General features: G+C 43.9%; 1 protein-coding gene across 2 annotated transcripts in view; it reads left to right on the top strand.

Moving 5' to 3' along the window:
- Positions 1-393: 393 nt before the first annotated feature.
- The window catches only part of wwtr1 (WW domain containing transcription regulator 1), a 152,728-nt gene continuing 134,404 nt past the window's right edge, over positions 394-18,717 (top strand). Inside the window, exon 1 of one of the 2 annotated variants that reach the window (XM_073041579.1) lies at positions 394-1,126. In XM_073041579.1, coding sequence (XP_072897680.1) covers positions 717-1,126 — 410 coding nt within the window. In that variant the 5' untranslated portion in view covers positions 394-716. The remainder of the gene's footprint in view (positions 1,127-18,717) is intronic. The other variant, XM_073041580.1, reaches the window with a different exon arrangement.

Here is an 18,717-nt window from a genome sequence, read left to right as displayed (position 1 = left end):
CTTGGATTCTACCACTGGGATCCCACATTCCTTCAGTGCGACTTGGCACTGAGCCGGGGCAAAGTCTCTCCCTCTCTTTGTCGACTTTCTTTTCACCACAAACACTCGCAAAAACTCATTTCCACTTACCCCGAAAGTGCAGCCACGCTCAGAACTATTTTTCTCCCCTTCTCCCCGCGCTTGGTTTGTGACCCCACGGGAAGCCCTCCCACCGCCGGAGAAGAGAAAAAAAAGAAAATTAAAAGTTGGAAAAGAAGGGGTAGGGGGTGGGGTCAAAGTTTGTTGTGAAGTTGCTTGGGTCTTAAGTTTTGTTTACACATATATCGACGTGTGCGCGCGCGAGAGAGCGAAGTTGACAAAGGCTTTTTTTTCTCCACGGTGAGTTTCACCGTTCTGATTTGCTCAGGTCAACTCGCCCCGATCGGGAAGCTCATGAATAATTAAAGAGGGGGAGTTCTATCCAGCTGAAGCGACGCTGATTGAGCGCTCCTTGGAAATTGAGTTTCCTAACTTTTTTACTTGGCAAGAGTTTGGAGTGGGGCGATCATGAACATTTTGATTCCTTTACATCCGCACTTTTGAAGACTGGATTCCCTCGGAGGGGGGCAGGGAATTCTTTTTTAAAAAACAGAAAAAGTTTTAACTATTTAAAAAAAAGTTTTCGAAACTCTACTATTTAATTTTTTTTATTTTGGAATTCATACACAAAGTCTGCCATGGATCCGAACCCTATCCCGCCGCCAGGACAGACCATCGTTCGCGTCTTGGGGGACTCGGAGACCGACCTGGAAGCTCTATTTAACGCGGTGATGAATCCGAAACCGGGAACCGTCCCGCACCAGGTGCCCATGAGAATGAGGAAGCTGCCCGAGTCGTTCTTCAAGCAGCCCGATTCGGGCTCTCACTCACGGCAGTCCAGTACAGACTCCAGCAATAACCTGCCCCAGTTGCAAGTGCAGCATATTCGCTCGCATTCCTCTCCTGCCTCGCTGCCCGTCAGTGCGAACCCCAACCCGCAACAGTATGGACACCTCCGGCAGCAGTCCTTCGATAACATCGACGATATCCCGTTGCCCCCCGGCTGGGAGATGGCCAAGACCCCCTCTGGCCAGAGATACTTCCTAAAGTGAGTATCAAACTTTTGTTTGCAACTTTTCACCGCCCTGAACTCGAGCCTTTCTAATAGTATTACATATACTGTATTACAATCTCAACACTGGATGTCAGATTGCTAACATTGTGGTCTGTTTCGGTGGAGACATCTCCCTGACATTTTACCCTCCACCGTCTGTCCAACTCTTAACCCCCTCCCCCAGTTTGTGTTTATTTATTCAGAGCGACCTTAGTAACACCAACAAGATCTTGACAAGAGATTGGGTGGGCAGACACAGCTTGGGGATAAAAGTGCATTTGACCCGAGCTGTTCTTGTGAAAGGGATCGAGTTTGTTAATGGCATTAGTATTTGCTTTGTCACGGTCCGTGAGGGAATAGCGTGATCTTAGGAGGAGATAACCGTGCGAAGATAGTTGCAAAATGCACCGGCAAGTGTCGAGTGTGCCAGTCTGGGCAAATCACGGCGTATTTTTAACCGCGGTTCATTGAGGACGCTGACTCGCATTGGTAGAGTCAAGTGAAAGGGCGGGGTGACTGTGATTGACAAACAGTTCTGTACAGTGTGCGACGCCCCAAGTGTCCAGTTTGTTTAAGAGTAATTTTTTTTTGGTTCTGAATGACATTCTATGCTTGCCAAGGCTGGCAAAGGTGAAGTGACTTTATGAGGAAGCCGGTAACGCTACCGGTCTTCTGCAGTTCCGGTTGGCACGGTGCTGTCGTCGCAGATCTCTCTCAGATGGTCGCCGCAGAGATTTTGTCCGCGCCAGTGTTGACGGCCAACACCAGGAACCAAGCTTCAGTCCTACCCTCCCATGACTACCCTTGAGGAGTTTGGATGCTCCCCCCGTTCCCGTGACCGTGGGTCTCTCCATTCCAAAGGTGTTAGTGCTGGTGGGTTAATTGACCATTGTAAATAGCCCCTGGTGTATAGGTGCCTGGTGTGGAGTGGATACAAGTGTGGACAGAATGGAATGGTCCAATTGGTATTGATTGTGTGGGCTGAATGGCCTACCCTTGTTGCCCATGACTCCAATGTCTGGATCTCTGAGAACCCACTTTTGTGGCAACCTTGCTGCTGCTTTAGCATTTGTTTCTTTAGGAGGCTGTGTTGCCAGCTCACACTCAACCCAGCACACGTGGAAAGACTGCAGGGAGCCAGCCGGATTTGAACCTGGAACCGCTCGCCATTGCAGATGCTACTACACCACCAGCTGGCAATGATAACCCACTTATTAATGAGATTCCAGCAGTAGTTGGAACCTCTACCCAGGTATAAATCTGCACTGGATTTGAATCCAGGGTGAAGAGTGATAATGCTCTTATCCTCCTTAGCTAAGCATCCTGACTCACTCTTCCTTTTTTTTTAGGGTACTTTGTTGTTCCTGTTTTAGGGATGAGGGAGCTAGCCTTGTGATTTCCCCTTGATCACATAACCTCTCACAGCCATTCTCATAGAGTCATACAGCAGGGGAACAAGCCCTTCAGCCCAATTCACCCATGCTGACTCTGTTGTCTCGCAAACTGGCCCCTTTCATTTCGCCTTGGTACATGTGACAGAGATAAACTAATTCCAGTTCCCATCTGCCCACCTTTGGCCTATAGCCCTCTAAACCTCTCCTATCTGTGTACCTGTCCAGTTGGCTTTTAAATGTGGCCGTTATGCCCGCCAGGAAGACGGTTCTGCAGCGCTTCGTGGAGAGTGAAGGGCATGATGGGGCACGGAGGAAATCACAGTCATTCACTGTAACCAAGGAAGACCTCAGTTGTGACAACTACTCATACCACCGGACCTGGACTTCCGAGGTCGAGAGAGTGGAACTGCCCCAGGGCAATGGCTTTTCCGCTTCTAAAAACTCTCCCACACTGGTTTCTTGTCATCGTCGGATATGACGGAAAACCAAGAGTGTGCCCGCCTCAAACACTATTTCTGGCAGCTCATTCCAAAGACACACCACCCTTTGTGGGAAGAAGCTGCCCTGATTTACATATTGCTGTCATATTAAGTGGTTTAACCATCAGGACACTTTTTGTTCCCTTTGCAATTATGCATTGACGAAATGTACAATTTTAGCTAAGTTTATTGAATAGAATTTCTAGACCGAGCAATTTTAGTTTCTCTTGGATCTTGTACCAGGGTGTAAACTATCCTGTATCTGAAACAGCAAATAACTCTTGCGGCAAACATTACTAGAACCACATAGTGATTCTGCCGAGTGTAAGTCAGCCCGCAGCCCACACAGTGACTTTTGATATTGGTGTAGACTGCTTCTTTTGGCACACATTTTGATTTTGCCATCTGAGTTGAAGGCACATAATTCATTCTTTATTACAGATATAAAGTCATGAAAATGCTTCCAGTGCTGAGACACCAGTCTTCCATCTCTTGTCCCAATTGCAAGGGATAATCTGCAGTAGTGTGCAAAAGTCTTAGGCACATACTGTATGGGTGTATATAGTAGTACTGTAGTAATTTTATGCATTGCACTATACTGCTGCCACACAGAAAAAAAGCAAAATTTCATGACACGTGAATGATGATAAACCTGATTCTGATATTGGTCTCTATTGTAGACTGAGTTGGAAGGGGGCAGGGAGAGGTTGGGAAGAGGGACAGGGAGAGGGGAGGGAGCAGGAAGCACCAGAGAGACATTCTGAAACGATCAATAAGCCAATTGTTTACAATCAAATAACCTTGCCTGGTGTCTCAGGGCTGGGTGTTTCTGCACCCTTGCCACCCCCCTGCCCTAGCACTCCTGCCCTGCCACTTGTCCCACACCCCTCCTGTAGCACTCCACCCTCGCCATTCCCAACATTCTTTGCTCCTGCCAGATTTACAGTCTCATTCTCTGTTCCACGTTGACAAATACTGTACTGTACTAAAGCTTTAGGCACCCCGGTTATATATATGTACTTAAGACTTTTGCACAGTACCTTTATTTTACAGAAGACCGTGTGTTACGGGCGACTTCGGAAGTTATACACTTGTGAACTGTAGTCACTGTTGTTGGAAATACAGCAACCAGTTAGGATCCAGCATGCTTCCACAGGCAGCACTGTAACAATGACCCGAGAATCTATTTTTAGGTGTTAGTGAAAGGCTAAATATCAGCCCTGACACTACTAATACTTCATTATTAATTCAGAGCATGCCAGTGGCAATGTCTGTCCTTAATTGTTCCTGAACTGAGGAGGCAGTGAAGAGTTGACCACAATGAGTGCTCACAGAACACTCAGTGGCCACTTAATTAGGTACACATGTTTGTTAATGTAAATCTAATCAGCCAATCATATGGCAGGAATTCAATGATAAATGCATGCAGACATGGTGAAGAGGCTCAGTTGTTCAGACCAAACATCAGAATGGGGAGGAAATGTGACCAAAGTGACTTTTACCGTGGAATGATTGTTGGTGCCAGACGGGGAGGTTTGAGTATCTCAGAAACTGCTGATCTCCTGGGATTTTCAAACACAACGGTCTTTAGAGTTTACAGAGAATGGTGCGAGAAAACAAAAAAAAAATAAATCCAGTGAGTGTCAGTTCTGTGGGCAAAAATGCCTCGTTAATGAGAGAGGTCAGAGGAGAGTGGCCGGACTGGTTCAAGCTGACAGGAAGGTGACAGTAACTCAAATAACCACATATTACAACAGTGGCGTGCAGAAAACATCTCTGATTGTACAACACGTCAAATCTTGCAGTGGATGGGTTAGAGCAGCAGAAGATCATGAGCATACAGCCAGTGCCCACTTTATTAGTTTACAAGGTACCTAATAAAGTGCCACTGAGAGTCCAGGTGAAGCTGGAAAATTCCCTTCCCTGAAGTACAATAGCAGTCCTGATGAAGGGTCTCGGTCCGAAACGTTGACGTTTTTTCCTCTCCATTGATGCTGCCTGACCTGCAGAGTCCCTTCTCTGTGTGTTGCAGAGAGAACCTGTTGAGTTACTACAACAATCTGTTACCTTCATTGGTCACAATTGCTGTTATGAGCTGTGTTTAATTGGAGAAATTTGAATTCCACAGTGAGATTTGAACTCTACAGGTCAAATTTCCAGACCTTTCCATGCAAACCGTCAGTAAAGAACTTTGGAGACACAAGACAGCTTGAGCGAATTAGGCCTTTTCTTTTTGGAACGAGGGTGGATGAGAGAGGACTTGGTATAGGTGTACAAGGTTATAAGAGACACAGATAGAGTTGAATGCCAAAGACTCTTTACCAGGGTGGAAATTGATAATACCAGGGAGCATTATTTTAAGGTGATCGGAGGAAAGCATAGGGAGGGTGCCAGAGGGAATTTTTATTTTACACAGAGTGGTGGGTGTGTGGATGTCCTGCTAGGAGTGGTGGTAGAGGCAGATACATTAAGGGCATTTAAGAGTCACTTAGGTAAAGCACCTGGATGAGAGAAAAACGGAGGGCTATGTAGGACAGAAGGTTTAGATTGATTTTAGAGTGGGTTAAAAAGTTGGCACAGCATTGTAGGCCAAAGGGCTTGTAACTGTGCTGAACTTTCTATGTTCTAAGAGATGCTGGCATCTGGGGCAGCAGGTCGAGCAGCATCTGTGGGGGGAGGGAAGTCACCGTTAACATTTTGGATGGTACATTGGGACCGAGAGTGGAAGGGGGAACTAGCAGGGTATAAGGAGGAGGAGTGATAGGTCAGAAGTCTGAGGTGATTGATGGAGTACGACCAGCAGGTCGAGCCAGGTAGGGGAAGGTCAGAGGTGGGTATTGTTGTACTCCTCGCAAGGGACAATGAATGCGTGAAAATCTGACACTGTGTTGTCCTCGATGGTGAAAAGACTGTCTGACACTTCCTCACTGTGAGTTGTTTTTCCCAAATGTCCAAGTAACTGTGGGATGCAGAAATGCTCTGAACAAACCCTTGGGCCCCCACAGTACCACAAACTCCCTGGGAAACTGTTGTTTCGACTGGCAGTGGATGGGAACATGCAGCTGCAAGTCTGTAAGATGACAACCCTGACAGGGACGGTAGGAGTATTATATGACATCAGACTTCTAAAACCATCAGGGCTCTTTTCTTGGCAGATTTTGTGCATTTTTTTTGGTGTTGTTGAGTCACAACACTCAATCCTCCAGCACAAGACTACCAAGTTAAGGCACAGTAGCTTCTTCAGAACTATTCCCATCTGCTCCATACTGTAAATATACATCAGGAAGCAAGCAAACAGTTGTTTTGCAATGCTGGAACTTTAATTACTATTCTGAACTGTTTTGCTTGTGATTCAAACCTCAAGGGTGTGGAATAATCAAAAGAAATACAATTAACAATTGCTATAAACTCACTGAAGTGGTAATTTTTTTTACTTTACAAAGCGTACGATTGGTGGGTAGTTATAGGCGGACCTTGAACTAAAACTTAAAAGTGCAAGAACAAATATGAAAGGTTGTGGGTTCATTCAGTGACAACTCTCGTGAGCCTCTTTTTGCTGAGACTGAACTTAGTCGATCGTTCAATCTTTTCTGTGTTCCAGATCCAGTTTTCTGAAACACCACAGTGGTAGTTTGTTACAAGGTATTATTGAAGAAAATCAGCAATCCCATTAACAGTTCAGCTGCTTGTAAATCTAGCATCTTCCTGCTTCCTCTCGATTCCACCAGAAATAACAATTTGTCTTGTTGTCAACAGCTAGCACTTATCAAAATAGCCACTAATCCTGTTTAATTCTGTGTGAGGTAGCGGAGTTTGGAGGCGCTGTTGTAAGGTTATTTGAGTTAGTAATCCAAAGGATCGGTTGATAGTCTAAATCTAGTTGTTTGAATCCCACCTTTGGAGCTGGGAAGTTTTAAATATAATTCGTTCAATTCCAGAATGAAAATTTGGTGATTCCCATAACAAACTATTTGGCCCATTAATTCTTTTCAGGGAAGGAAATCTGCTATCCTCAGTTAGCTTGACTATTTGTCAGACTCCAGAACTCCAGCAATTTGTTTAGCACGGTGGCACAGTATTAGAACGGCCCTGGTTCAATCCTCATCTCTGGTGCTGACTATTTGGAGTTTGCAAGTTCTCCCTGTAACCATGTGGGTCTCCTCATGGTGATCCCATTTGCTAGTTTAATTGGCCATTGGCCTCTTGTGTGTAGATGTGAGCGACTTAACAGAATATTTGATGGATTAAAATGGGATTGGCGTAGGTTTGGTGTAACCTTGTGCTTGATGGTTGACATGGTTGAAGAGCTAGTGTTTTCTACACTGTTTGACTAGTATGGCTAACTTTCATCTGTCCTTTGAAAAGGGCCTCCATGTCACTGTCTCAGTTCAGTGCTAATCAGACAAAAGCAGAGTACTGCAGATCTTGAATAACTGAAAAAAAAGCTAGAAATACTCAGTGTGACAGGCAGAATCTGTGGAGACACAGAGTTGATCACCTTCAATATGGACATTTCTTCCTGCCTTCTCCTTACCCTATAATGCAGAGGTGCCCGGCTTTTTTTTATGCCATGGACCAAAACCAATAAGCAAGGAGTCTATGGACTCCAGGTTGGGAACCCCTGCTATAAAAGGTTTTAAAAGAAGCATAGATGGGAGCGCAAAAGGTGGGATTGAACAACCAAATGACCCAACTACTAACCACAGCCACCACTCACTTTTGCCCACACTGCACCAGAATACAAGACCATAAGACCATAAGATATAGGAGCAGAAGTAGGCCATTTGGCCCATCGAGTCTGCTCAGCCATTCAATCGTGGGCTGATCTGATTCTTCCAGTCATCCCCACTCCCCTGTCTTCTCCCCATACCCTTTGATGCCCTGGCTAATCAAGAACCTATCTATCTCTGCCTTAAATACACCCAATGACTTGGCCTCCACAGCTGCTCGTGGCAACAAAGTCCACAGATTTACCACCCTTTGAGTAAAGTATGAGGCTCCCAGATCAGCTTCTATGGCCACTGAAGACCCGTCAATAGACAGCCCCTTATGAGAATGTTAAACGTGTTTCAAGTGATCACACTGATGGGAATATAGTCAGTTGATGTCACTTTTCTTTTCACACAGGGATGCCTGGATTTAGCTCACTGCTGTTAATGACTTCATGTCCAGGGCCATTTGATCTTCCATTCTTTATAATGCAGATGACAGTACTAATGTCAAAAGCAGATCAGTGCTGTCACAACAGATGTTAGACTTTCCTGCTGGAACCTACTGGGGTGCCAGTTGGTGACATCAAACTAGGACAGGCAAATAAAAAGCACCAGCCTCTGGTCCCACACCACCAGCTTCAGGAACAGTTATAACTCTTCAACCAACAGGCTCCTGAATCAGTGTTATTGACTCCACTCACCTCATCACAGAACGGACTCCATACAGTCTATGAACTTGTCAAGGAGTCTACATTTTACTTTCTCAGTATTATTTATTTAGTTAAATTTGCACAGTTTGTCGTCTTTTGTACAGTTTGTCTCTGTGTTTAATTTTTCATTGATTCTGTTGTATTTCCGAGTTCTACTGTGAATGCCTGTAAGAAACTGAATCTCAAGGTAGCAGTGTATATGGTGGCGTATATGTACATGGATAATAAATTAACTTTGAACTTTAAATGGTTCCAACGCCTTTGCTCAAGATCCCTGTGTCCTGATCCACTAAATGTTAGGGAAAGAAGGATGCATGAGTAATTTTATATTTGACTCTGTCGAACACTGGTACTTACGAAGTGGTAATTAAGCAATATGATTCTAATGACATCCTAGCCTATGAGAACATTTAGTAGAACCCTGAGATTGAAAGGCTGCATAAAATTCTTAGCTAAATGTGTTGCGTGTGTGTGTGTTTGTGTTTGAGATTTTTAAAAATGGTTAACATTATTTAAATGAAGTTGATAAAAAGTTCTTACCTTGATAAACATGTGTTTGCACGTGTATGCATTTGCTTTCATGTATTTAGTTTCATGTGAGTGTAAGTGTGCATCACATGAAACTTCAGAGGCTAGTCTCTGTCCTGGGCACTAGCCTCCCCTGCATCCGGGAAACCTCCAAAAGGCGATGCCTCATAAAGTCAGCATCCATTATTAAGGACTTCCATCACTCAGGACATGCCGCCTTCTCATTGCTGCCATCGATGGAGGAGGTACAGGTGACTGAAAATACATACTCAACATTTCAGGAACAGCTTCTTCCCTTCCACCATCAGATTTCTGAATGGGCAATGAACCCATGAATACTGCCTCAGTATATTTTTCTCTTCTCTCTTTGCACTATTTCTTTATTACACTTTTTATTATTAAGTATTGCAATGTACTGCTGCCGCAAAACAGCAAATTGCATGACATATGTCAGTGTATTAATCTTGTTTCTGGTTCTGCGTGTGTTGATCCCTGTGTCTATCACACACACAGCTAGGTGTGTGTTTGACAAGTGAACAAATAGTGAGGCAATAAGAACTCAAACTCTTGTAGCTCGTTGTCCATGTCCTGAAATGTTTCCCCAGGTTTCTACAAGATGTTTGACTCCCTATGAAAATTGTTAATACTGTGATTGCTTTTGATTTGATGACTTATTGCAGAGTGAGTATTTAGTGCCCACATTCAAGTCATGGGATGATTCAGCAGAGCTTTGCAACTTTTAACAGACTGACTTAATACTATAATTATCCACATGACATTGCCCAGAGTTTGTTCTGATATTCTCGGGAGAGAAGTCTATCATAGACTCTTGTTCTCTGTGGATAAAGGCAGGATGTTTTTCTGAATTGTGGACAGTTTTACCTAACAAAGTGTTATTAAAATCCTCAAAGCAATGGGTGCAAAGAACTGAGGATCAGTCACAGCTTGGTGCAATCATCTACATATGCTACTCCATGTTAACCACTGTAGTTCACTACAGCTCTCTTCCTTTTTAACTCTGGTCCCTCATCTCTATCTAGATATTCTCTAAATTCCTCTGATCTTCTCCATAAGACCCACCTCTGACTCCCATTTCCAAACATGCTTTTCTCATCACTTTCTTTTTCCTTCCCAATCTGTACCCATGATTGCTGCAGCTCTACTTCATCTCTCCTCTTGGGTTTCTGCCCCTTTCATGACTGCACGGTGGGGCAGGAAAACAAGGTCACCATTGACTCCCTCTGTGACTTGTGATCTCGCTGCTCTTCCTCCTCCTCCTTGATGTCTCTTTGATATGATGTGCCACATCTCCCCACCTCAGTACCAGTCGTGTTGATGCTGTTCTTACATGGATTTACACTAAACGTCACATCGTCGGCAGAGAGATCTGGAAATGGTTTTATTTCCCTCTCCGTTCTGCGAGGAGTCCCTCAAGAATCTGTCAATGACCTTGTCATCTTCCACATGTATGCTTTGCCCTGCAGTGATTTCATTCTGAGCTTTCTAACGTTCGACGATGGCATCTCTCCACCGCTCCAGCATCAGCTGTGTATACCAATTACAAAATGGAGTGCAGCAACTTGTTGAGACCTCTCTGAGGACAAGGGCGTGCCACTCCCTTAAGGGGACCCTCCCTTTGAGCACCATATTGACTGGGAAATATGTTGCCAATTCGTTATTGCTGGATCAGAATCCTTTCTCTCCTTATTTAGTATCACTGGGGACATGCATTCAATGCAAGGACAACGGTGGTGTAAGATGTAGGAAGTTTTGAACTGAACACTTAATGATATCAGCAGTTTGTTCACAAAAGAAACGGGGGGTAACAATCTCATTTGGACATTTCCTGTGCCTTTGCACATTTAGATGGGCTGAATGGCCTAATTCTGCTCCAGCGTCTTGTGGTCTAGAAGGCTTTGGATAGCATTGTAGAAAGAGGAGATGATCTCTCTATGCCCCATGAACCTGCCCCTCCATTCAGAAAATGGCTGACCTGCACCTACTTGCATTTATCTATCATAATTCTGACCCAATAAATGTCTATCAGTGTTTTCTTCGTGGAAAGCCCAGACATTGCCTTTAACTTCCCCCCATAGTCTTTAGTGTGATGCAATATTTATCAGTCCACTGGAAGCCTATAGGTGGCCTGTCCTGGGGTTAGAGTTCAGTCTGTGTGTACATTGGTAGGCAGGTGGGTGGTCGGAGGAAAGGGGCTTGTTTTGCTGTTTGTTGTTCTGTTGTTAGTATTGCTCCGCTGAACATTGTGGGTATGCTAATTTGGCACCACAATACCTGCCAACACTTGTGGGCTACCTTCCGAAACATCCTTCGGTTGTGTTGGCTGTTAACGCAAATGGTGCATTTCACTGTATGTTTCGGTGTGCATGTGATCAATAAATAAGTAGATAAATTATTCCAGTCACCAACCTTACTTGCTATCGGCTAAATTAAACTGTCCACAACGCTGGGCTCTTATGCAACACCCAAGTTGAGCTTCTGACCCTGCATCCTCTCCAGCACAAAATGTACCCTTGCATCTCCACAATATTGCCTTTCCATGTATTAGTGGAGACACACTTCACATGAATATTGTGTATCCTGAATAAGCCAGGACAAAGGAAAGGACGAAGAGCATTGACAGGTTTGCAATGAGCGCTTTCCGTTGTGTTACTGACACCATGGAGGTTAGATGTTGGATTTTAGAATGGATTCACGTACTTAGTATTGCAGACCCTTTAACCAGTCAGTGGCTAATCTGTCTGTATTTATCTCACCAGTTTAATTTGCAGAGGATTTGGAGGGCATGGGCCAGAATTATCAGGGGTATTGTTACCTATTGGGCTCTATATTGTAAATATGTTTATGTTTATAGAAAGGCTTTGACACAACTTGCCAAGCAGGTCTGACCTAGAGCTTGTTGGAACATGCCTATAAAGGAAGCTGAGGCAGAAGACCTGGTTGTTTGAATTGACTTTCTGTTCCCAAGTCAGCTTTAAAAAGTATACGCATCTTCTGGAATTCTTAATTTTATGAGTCTACCCAATTTTCTGTTTTAAAAACATTGCAAACATTGCTGCTTCACAGCTCCAAGGACCCAGGTTGGACCTGACCTCTGGTGTGGTCTGTATGGGGTTTGCATGTTCTCTTTGTGATCTCATGGGTTTCCTTTGAGTGCTCAGGCTAAATCCCAAATCCACAATCCACAGCCCTCCCCCCAAAAAAAGCGTATAGAACAAGCTGCCAACAGAAGTGGTGGATACGGGTTTGATTTCAACAAGAGAAATTTGGATCAATACATGAATGGGAGGGGTTTGGAGGGGTATAGTCTGGGTTCAGGTCAATGGGGCTAGGCAGATTAATAGTTTGGCATGGACTAGATGGGCTGAAGGGCCTGTTTCATTGCTGCAGTGTTCTATGACTTTATGAAGTTGGTTATTTAATTGGCCATTGTAAATTGCCCCTAGTGTCTGGATGATCGCAACTCACTAACCATAACTGTACATCTTTGGAATGTAGGAGGAAATCCACTCTGTTGTATTTCTTTGTGAATGCCTGCAAGGCAATGAATGGTGACGTACTGCTAGTTATAAAGAACATAATAAGAACAAGGATCAGGAGTAGACAATCTGGCCTGTTGAACATGCTCCGCCATTCAATAAAATCATGGCTGATCTGGTTATGGACTCAGTTCCACCTACCTGCCTTTTCCCCAGAACGATAAATTCCCCAACTATTCAGAAATCTAACAGTTTCATAAATATATTTAACGAGGTAACTTCTACTGCTTCACTGGACAGAGAATACCACAGATCCACCGCTCTCTGCAAAAAGCAGTTTCTCCTCATCTCTGTCCTAAATCCATTCCTCCAAATCTTGAGGCTGTGTCTCCTAGTTCTAGTTTCACTTATCAGTGAAAACAACTTTCCTGCCTCTATCTTAATCTATCCCTTTCAGAATTTTATGTTTCTATAAAATCCCTTCTCATTCTTCTGAATTCCAGTTAGTATAGTCCCAGGAGACTCAATCTCCCCTCACCTGGAATCAACCTGGTGAACCAATACTGTACCACCTCCATGGAAAAGCTCTTTATCGTAGAGGACTATCTCTTAACTACTGGTGATATGGACTAACTGCCCAGAAGTGAGATAAACAACAGTGAGTCAAAGCTGTGGAGGCAGATGTTTGTCTGTTATTGTCACGTCTCCTTTCCTTTATCTGGAGTGTATCAGGTCTTTCTGACTGAACCAGCCCTCACTGTCCAATTACACCCATGTAGCCAATTGACCTACTGCCCCGTATGTCTCTGGACTGTGGGAGGAAACTGGAGCACCCAAAGGAAAGCCACGCAGTCACAGGGAGAATGTGCAAACTTCTTAAAGGCAGCGACGGGAAATGAACAAGAATCACTGTCTCTGTGGGAGTGTAGCAGTGAGTGTAAGATCGCGGTTTGGTTCCTGCCACTGAGACCAATGAACCCACTAACCAGTATAACCATTTTCTGTAAACTTTAGAGACAGTTGTGTATGAAAATCCCAAGAGATCAGCAGTTTCTGAGATACTCAAATCGCCCCATCTGGCACCAACAATCATTCCATGGTCGAAGTCACTTAGATGACATTTCTTCCCTATTCTGATGTTTGGTCTGAACCTCTTGACCACGTCTGCATGCTTTTATGCATTGAGTTACAGCTGCATAATTCTCTGATTAGATGTTTGCATTAACGAGCAGGTGTTCAGGTGTACCTAATGAATTGGCCACTGAATGTGTTTTGTAATTCTGCAGAAAAAGAACTTCCTCATACGTAAGGAGAATTACTGTGATCGCGTAAAGCTGCTGTGGTTTGCAAAATTACTGGGATGGTCAGTCATCATACATTGTGAGATTTTTACAACATTGTCAGGTTTTTGGATTGTGGACAGTACAGAAAGGTCACAGCTATTTTGGTTTAGATCGTATGTAACCAGTTCTTGTTTTAATGCACTTGAGCCTTTGTGCGATGAAGGCTGGAGTGTGCAAACATTCCCTGTAGTCTCAAGCTTGCCCATACTGTACATGAAGCAGTTAAACTTAATGTAGAGGCGTCCAGTAATGCTGGTAGAACATAGAACACTACAGCACAGCAACAGGCCCACTGGCTCACAATTCCAATTTAAGCTAAATCTCCCTCCACATGATCCCTATCCCTCCATTCCCTGCATTTTTTATGTGTCTGTTTACAAACCTTTGAACTGTCACTAATATATCTGCTTCTATCACTTTCCCTAACAGCCTGCTGTAGGCACCTACCACTCTTTTTCAAAAAAAAAACTTGTCCCCTGCATCTCCCTTAAACTCTTCCTCTTGCATTAAATGCATGTCAACTAGTATTTGACCCTGGGATTCTGACTGTCCATCCTATCTTTGCCTGTCATCATCTTATAAACTTGTGTCAGGTCTCCTCTCAGCCTCTGAATAATTCAGAGAAAACAACCAAAGTTTATCTAACCTTTCTCAATAGCACATGCCCTCTATTCCAGTAGGCATCCTGGTAAATCAGTTTTGTACCCTTTCTAAGGCTTCCATGCCCTTCCTGTAATGGGTGGGGGTGGGGAGGTGACCAGAAATGAATACAATACTCCACCTGTAGCTTCACTGTGAAGATTTTGGTAGTTGCAATGTGAACAATATCATGAGATAAAAGAGGTAGTGTCTTCTCATTCTGCACCCCATCCTTTAGGAGAAGAAACTAGACCTATTTATGCAAAATCTTCGTAGGTGGCTGATGGTTTGGAAGTTATTAAAGTCAAAGTGAAATTTATTGGTCTTATCACAAGCAGCGGAGTGGTTAGTCCTGACAAAAGGTCTCGGCCTGAAACATCCACTGTTGACTCCTTTCCATAGATGCTGCCAGGCCTCCAACATTTTGTGTGTGTTGCTTGGATTTCCAGCGTCTGCAGATTTTCTCTTGTTAGTGGTTGGCGTAATGCATTACAGTGCCACAATCAGGGTTCATTTCCCACTGCTGTCCTGCAAGCATTCTCGCTGTGACTGCGTGGTTTCCTTCAGGTTCTCCAGCTTCCCCCACATTCCAAAGACGTACGTCTTCGTGTTATTAAGTCGTGGGCATGCAATTTTGGCGGTAGAAATGTGACTACACTTGTGGGCTGCCCCCGGCACATATTTGGACTGTGATGGTTGATGATGCAAATGACACATTGTATGTTTTGAGATATATGTGACAAATAAGCTTACTTTTACATGTATGCCCGGGGTGGCTTGGCCAGAGGCTGTGGAACAGGTTTGCTAGAACAGTTCATCACTAGTCTGGAGGAGTTCATGCTGTTCTCATGAAAGCGAAAAAGGTTGGGAAGCGATTTGATGAGAATGTCCAAGATCATGAAACAGCTAGATTTGGCAAATGAGGTGGAAAGTGTTCCTGTTGTCAGGTTAAAGACCAGAAGGTTGTGGTGATTGGGGGGATAAAAGAAAAGCAACCAGATACAAACCACTTCTCCAAGTTGACTGGTTTCCATCTGGGATGCACGGACAGAGAGGGTGGTGGGAAAAGATTCAATTGCACTTTCAGCAAGGAACATGATAAAGTACTAAAGAAACAAACAGGGAAACAATTCTGGGCCAAGTGGGGACCAGGAATGGGACAATCTATAGTGGCCTTACAAATGGTTGTGTGGACTTCTTTCTGTGCTATCATGATCTGATCATCTCAAACATTCTCCTGGCAAAGAAGTTTCTCCTGAGTTCTTCAAAGGATTTATTCATGATTATTTAAATTTATGACCTCTAGGTTTGATCTTTACCCACCTAGGTCATCAGATCTGTAATTATAAAATGTCCATCAGTACCTCCATTCTCTCCTCCCACCCGTCCTCTGTTCTTGTCTGTTCCAGAAGAAAAAGCCCAATGTCAACCCTTGCCTATCAATTATGTATCTAAGACATAGAAAACCTACGGCACAAAACAGGCCCTTCAGCCCACAAAGCTGTGTCGAAAATGTGCTTACCTTAGAAATTATCTAAGCTTACCCATAGCCCTCAATCTTTCTAAGCTCCATGTATCTATCCAGGAGTCTCTTAAAAGACCCTATCGTATCCGCCTCCACCACTGCCGCCGGCAGTTCATTGCATGCACTCAACACTTTCTGCGTAAAAAAAACAAACAACTTACCCCTGACATCTCCTCTGTATCTGCTTCCAAGCACCTTAAAACTATGCCCTCTCATGCTAGCCATTTCAGCTCTGGGAAAAAGCCTCTGACTATCCACACGATCAATGCCTTTCATCATCTTGTACACCTCTATCAGGTCACCTCTCATCCTCTGTCGCTTCAAGGAGAAAAGGCCGAGTTCACTCAACCTATTCTCATGAGGCATGCTCCCCAATCCAGGCAACATCCTTGTAAATCTCCTCTGCACCCTTCCTATGGTTTCCATGTCCTTCCTGTAGTGAAGCAACCAGAATTGAGCACAGCACTCCAAGTGGGGTCTGACCAGGGTCCTATATAGCTGCAACATTACCTCTCAGCTCCTAAACTCAATCTCACAATTGATGGAGGCCAATGCACCGTATGCTTTCTTAACCACAGAGTCAATCTGTGCAGCAGCTTTGAGTGTCCTATGGACTTGGACCCCCAAGATCCCTCTGATCCTCCACACTGCCAAGAGTCTTACTGTTACTACTATATTCTGTCATCATATTTGACTTACCAAAATTAACCACCTCACACTTATCTGGGTTGAACTCCATCTGCCACTTCTCAGCCCAGTCTTGCATCCTATCAATGTCCTGCTGTAACTTCTGACAGCCCTCCACACTGTCCAAAACACCCCCAACCTTTGTGTCATCAGTAAACTTACTAACCCATCCCTCCACTTCCTCATCCAGGTCATTGATTAAAAACACAAAGAGTAAGGGTTCCAGAACAGATCCCTGAGGCACAGCACTGGTCACTGACCTCCATGCAGAATATGACCCGTCTACAACCACTCTTTGCTTTCTGTGGGCAAGCCAGTTCTGGATCCACAAAGGAATGACCCCTTGGATCCCATGCCTCCTTACTTTCTCAAAAAGCTTTGCATGGGGTACCTTATCAAATGCCTTGCTGAAATCCATATACACTACATCTACTGCTCTTCCTTCATCAACGTGTGTAGTCACATTCTCAAAAAATTCAACTGACTGTTTCCTTTTCGGGATCAAGGGGTCCAAAGTCAGAATCAGCCAATGAGCCACACTGAAGGGATAGTATTGGGTTTGCTGTCTATGAATTTCTGAACACAAATAGAGATCCTTAGCCTTATCCAATATGGATAGCTATGGGTATCCTCACTAAACGGAGTTATACTGTAGCCACCTATTCTTCAAAGGCTCGATCACTTCCCTGTTGATCCTCCATGATAAGTTTAGCTGCCAATACTGTTGTTTGCCGAAGGTCCCTCCTCTCCTTACCAAGGCAGAGGTACTTCCAGCTAACAAAGTAGATTAAACATGGTCCATTCATTTTTAGTAATACACTTTATATTTATATAAAATTCTTAAAAGCACATTTAATACTCAGAACATTTCTATATTATAAAAGATTTCCAAATTACAAAGAATTTCCAACACTCAGGTATAATTTTGATAAACTAGAAAGACGTACCTAAAGTTTGCAGATGAATGAGTCATCCTTTGAAGAAACCAAAACAGAGGATTAGATTTTTGTCACCTCTTCTTTTTGTCATTCTTCTTGTCATTCCTTGACCATTCCTAACAAGCCTGATTACTTTCTAATGTTTATACTGTTTTTTGCTACTTGGTGATTACTTAGAAGGATGAGAGGGGATCTGATTGAAACATATAAGATTATTAAGGGATTGGACACGCTGGAGGCAGGAAGCATGTTCCCGCTGATGGGTGAGTCCAGAACTAGAGGCCACAGTTTGAGAATAAGGGGTAGGCCATTTAGAACAGAGATGCGGAAAAACTTTTTCACCCAGAGAGTGGTGGATATGTGGAATGCTCTGCCCCAGAAGGCAGTGGAGGCCAAGTCTCTGGATGCATTCAAGAGAGAGTTAGATAGAGCTCTTATAGATAGCGGGGTCAAGGGATATGGGGAGAGGGCAGGAACGGGGTACTGATTGTGTATGATCAGCCATGATCACAGTGAATGGCGGTGCTGGCTGGAAGGGCCAAATGGCCTACTCCTGCACCTGCTGTCTATTGTCTATTGATGTCACATGCATGCGATATTTTATAGTCTCATTCCTCTGAGTGGGTGAATGCAATGTTTAATTAAACCGAGGCGGATCCCCTTGTTGTCGCTTGATTAAATGATGGGCCAATGACGACCCTATTGTTTGCTTGCTTATGACAAGAGGCTGTGTAAGGAAAACTGGTTGGAAGTTTAACGTACTCAGAAAGAACTCTTTGACCCCTGGAATTCTCAGCTGCTGTGTTAGAAAACTGAGCTTGGCAAAAAGGCGCCCTGGGACCCTGGACGTTGACTATCCATCACATGGCTGGTTCTATAGCAAGGAGTTGATCAACAGAGTCAATTTGAAAGTAGAATCTGATTCAAGAGAAACAAACTTCGCATTCTCCCAGTAAAAGCAGGAACATTTTCTTAGAGCAATGCAACAAGTGGGAACTGGCTTCAAATAAAATTGCTATTCTAAAATAAAATTAATCATAAAATTTCATAGCATTAATACGTGTACAGTATTGGTTTGGATCAATAATTGATCCCCAGCTAACCCCATTCTGTATTTGTGATAGAATGGGTTT

The sequence above is a fragment of the Hemitrygon akajei genome, chromosome 3 (assembly GCF_048418815.1).
Source record: "Hemitrygon akajei chromosome 3, sHemAka1.3, whole genome shotgun sequence".
NCBI classification, from domain to species: Eukaryota; Metazoa; Chordata; class Chondrichthyes; order Myliobatiformes; family Dasyatidae; genus Hemitrygon; species Hemitrygon akajei.
Note: the sequence above shows the minus strand (reverse complement) of the source record. Positions and strands in the feature narration are given on the sequence as shown.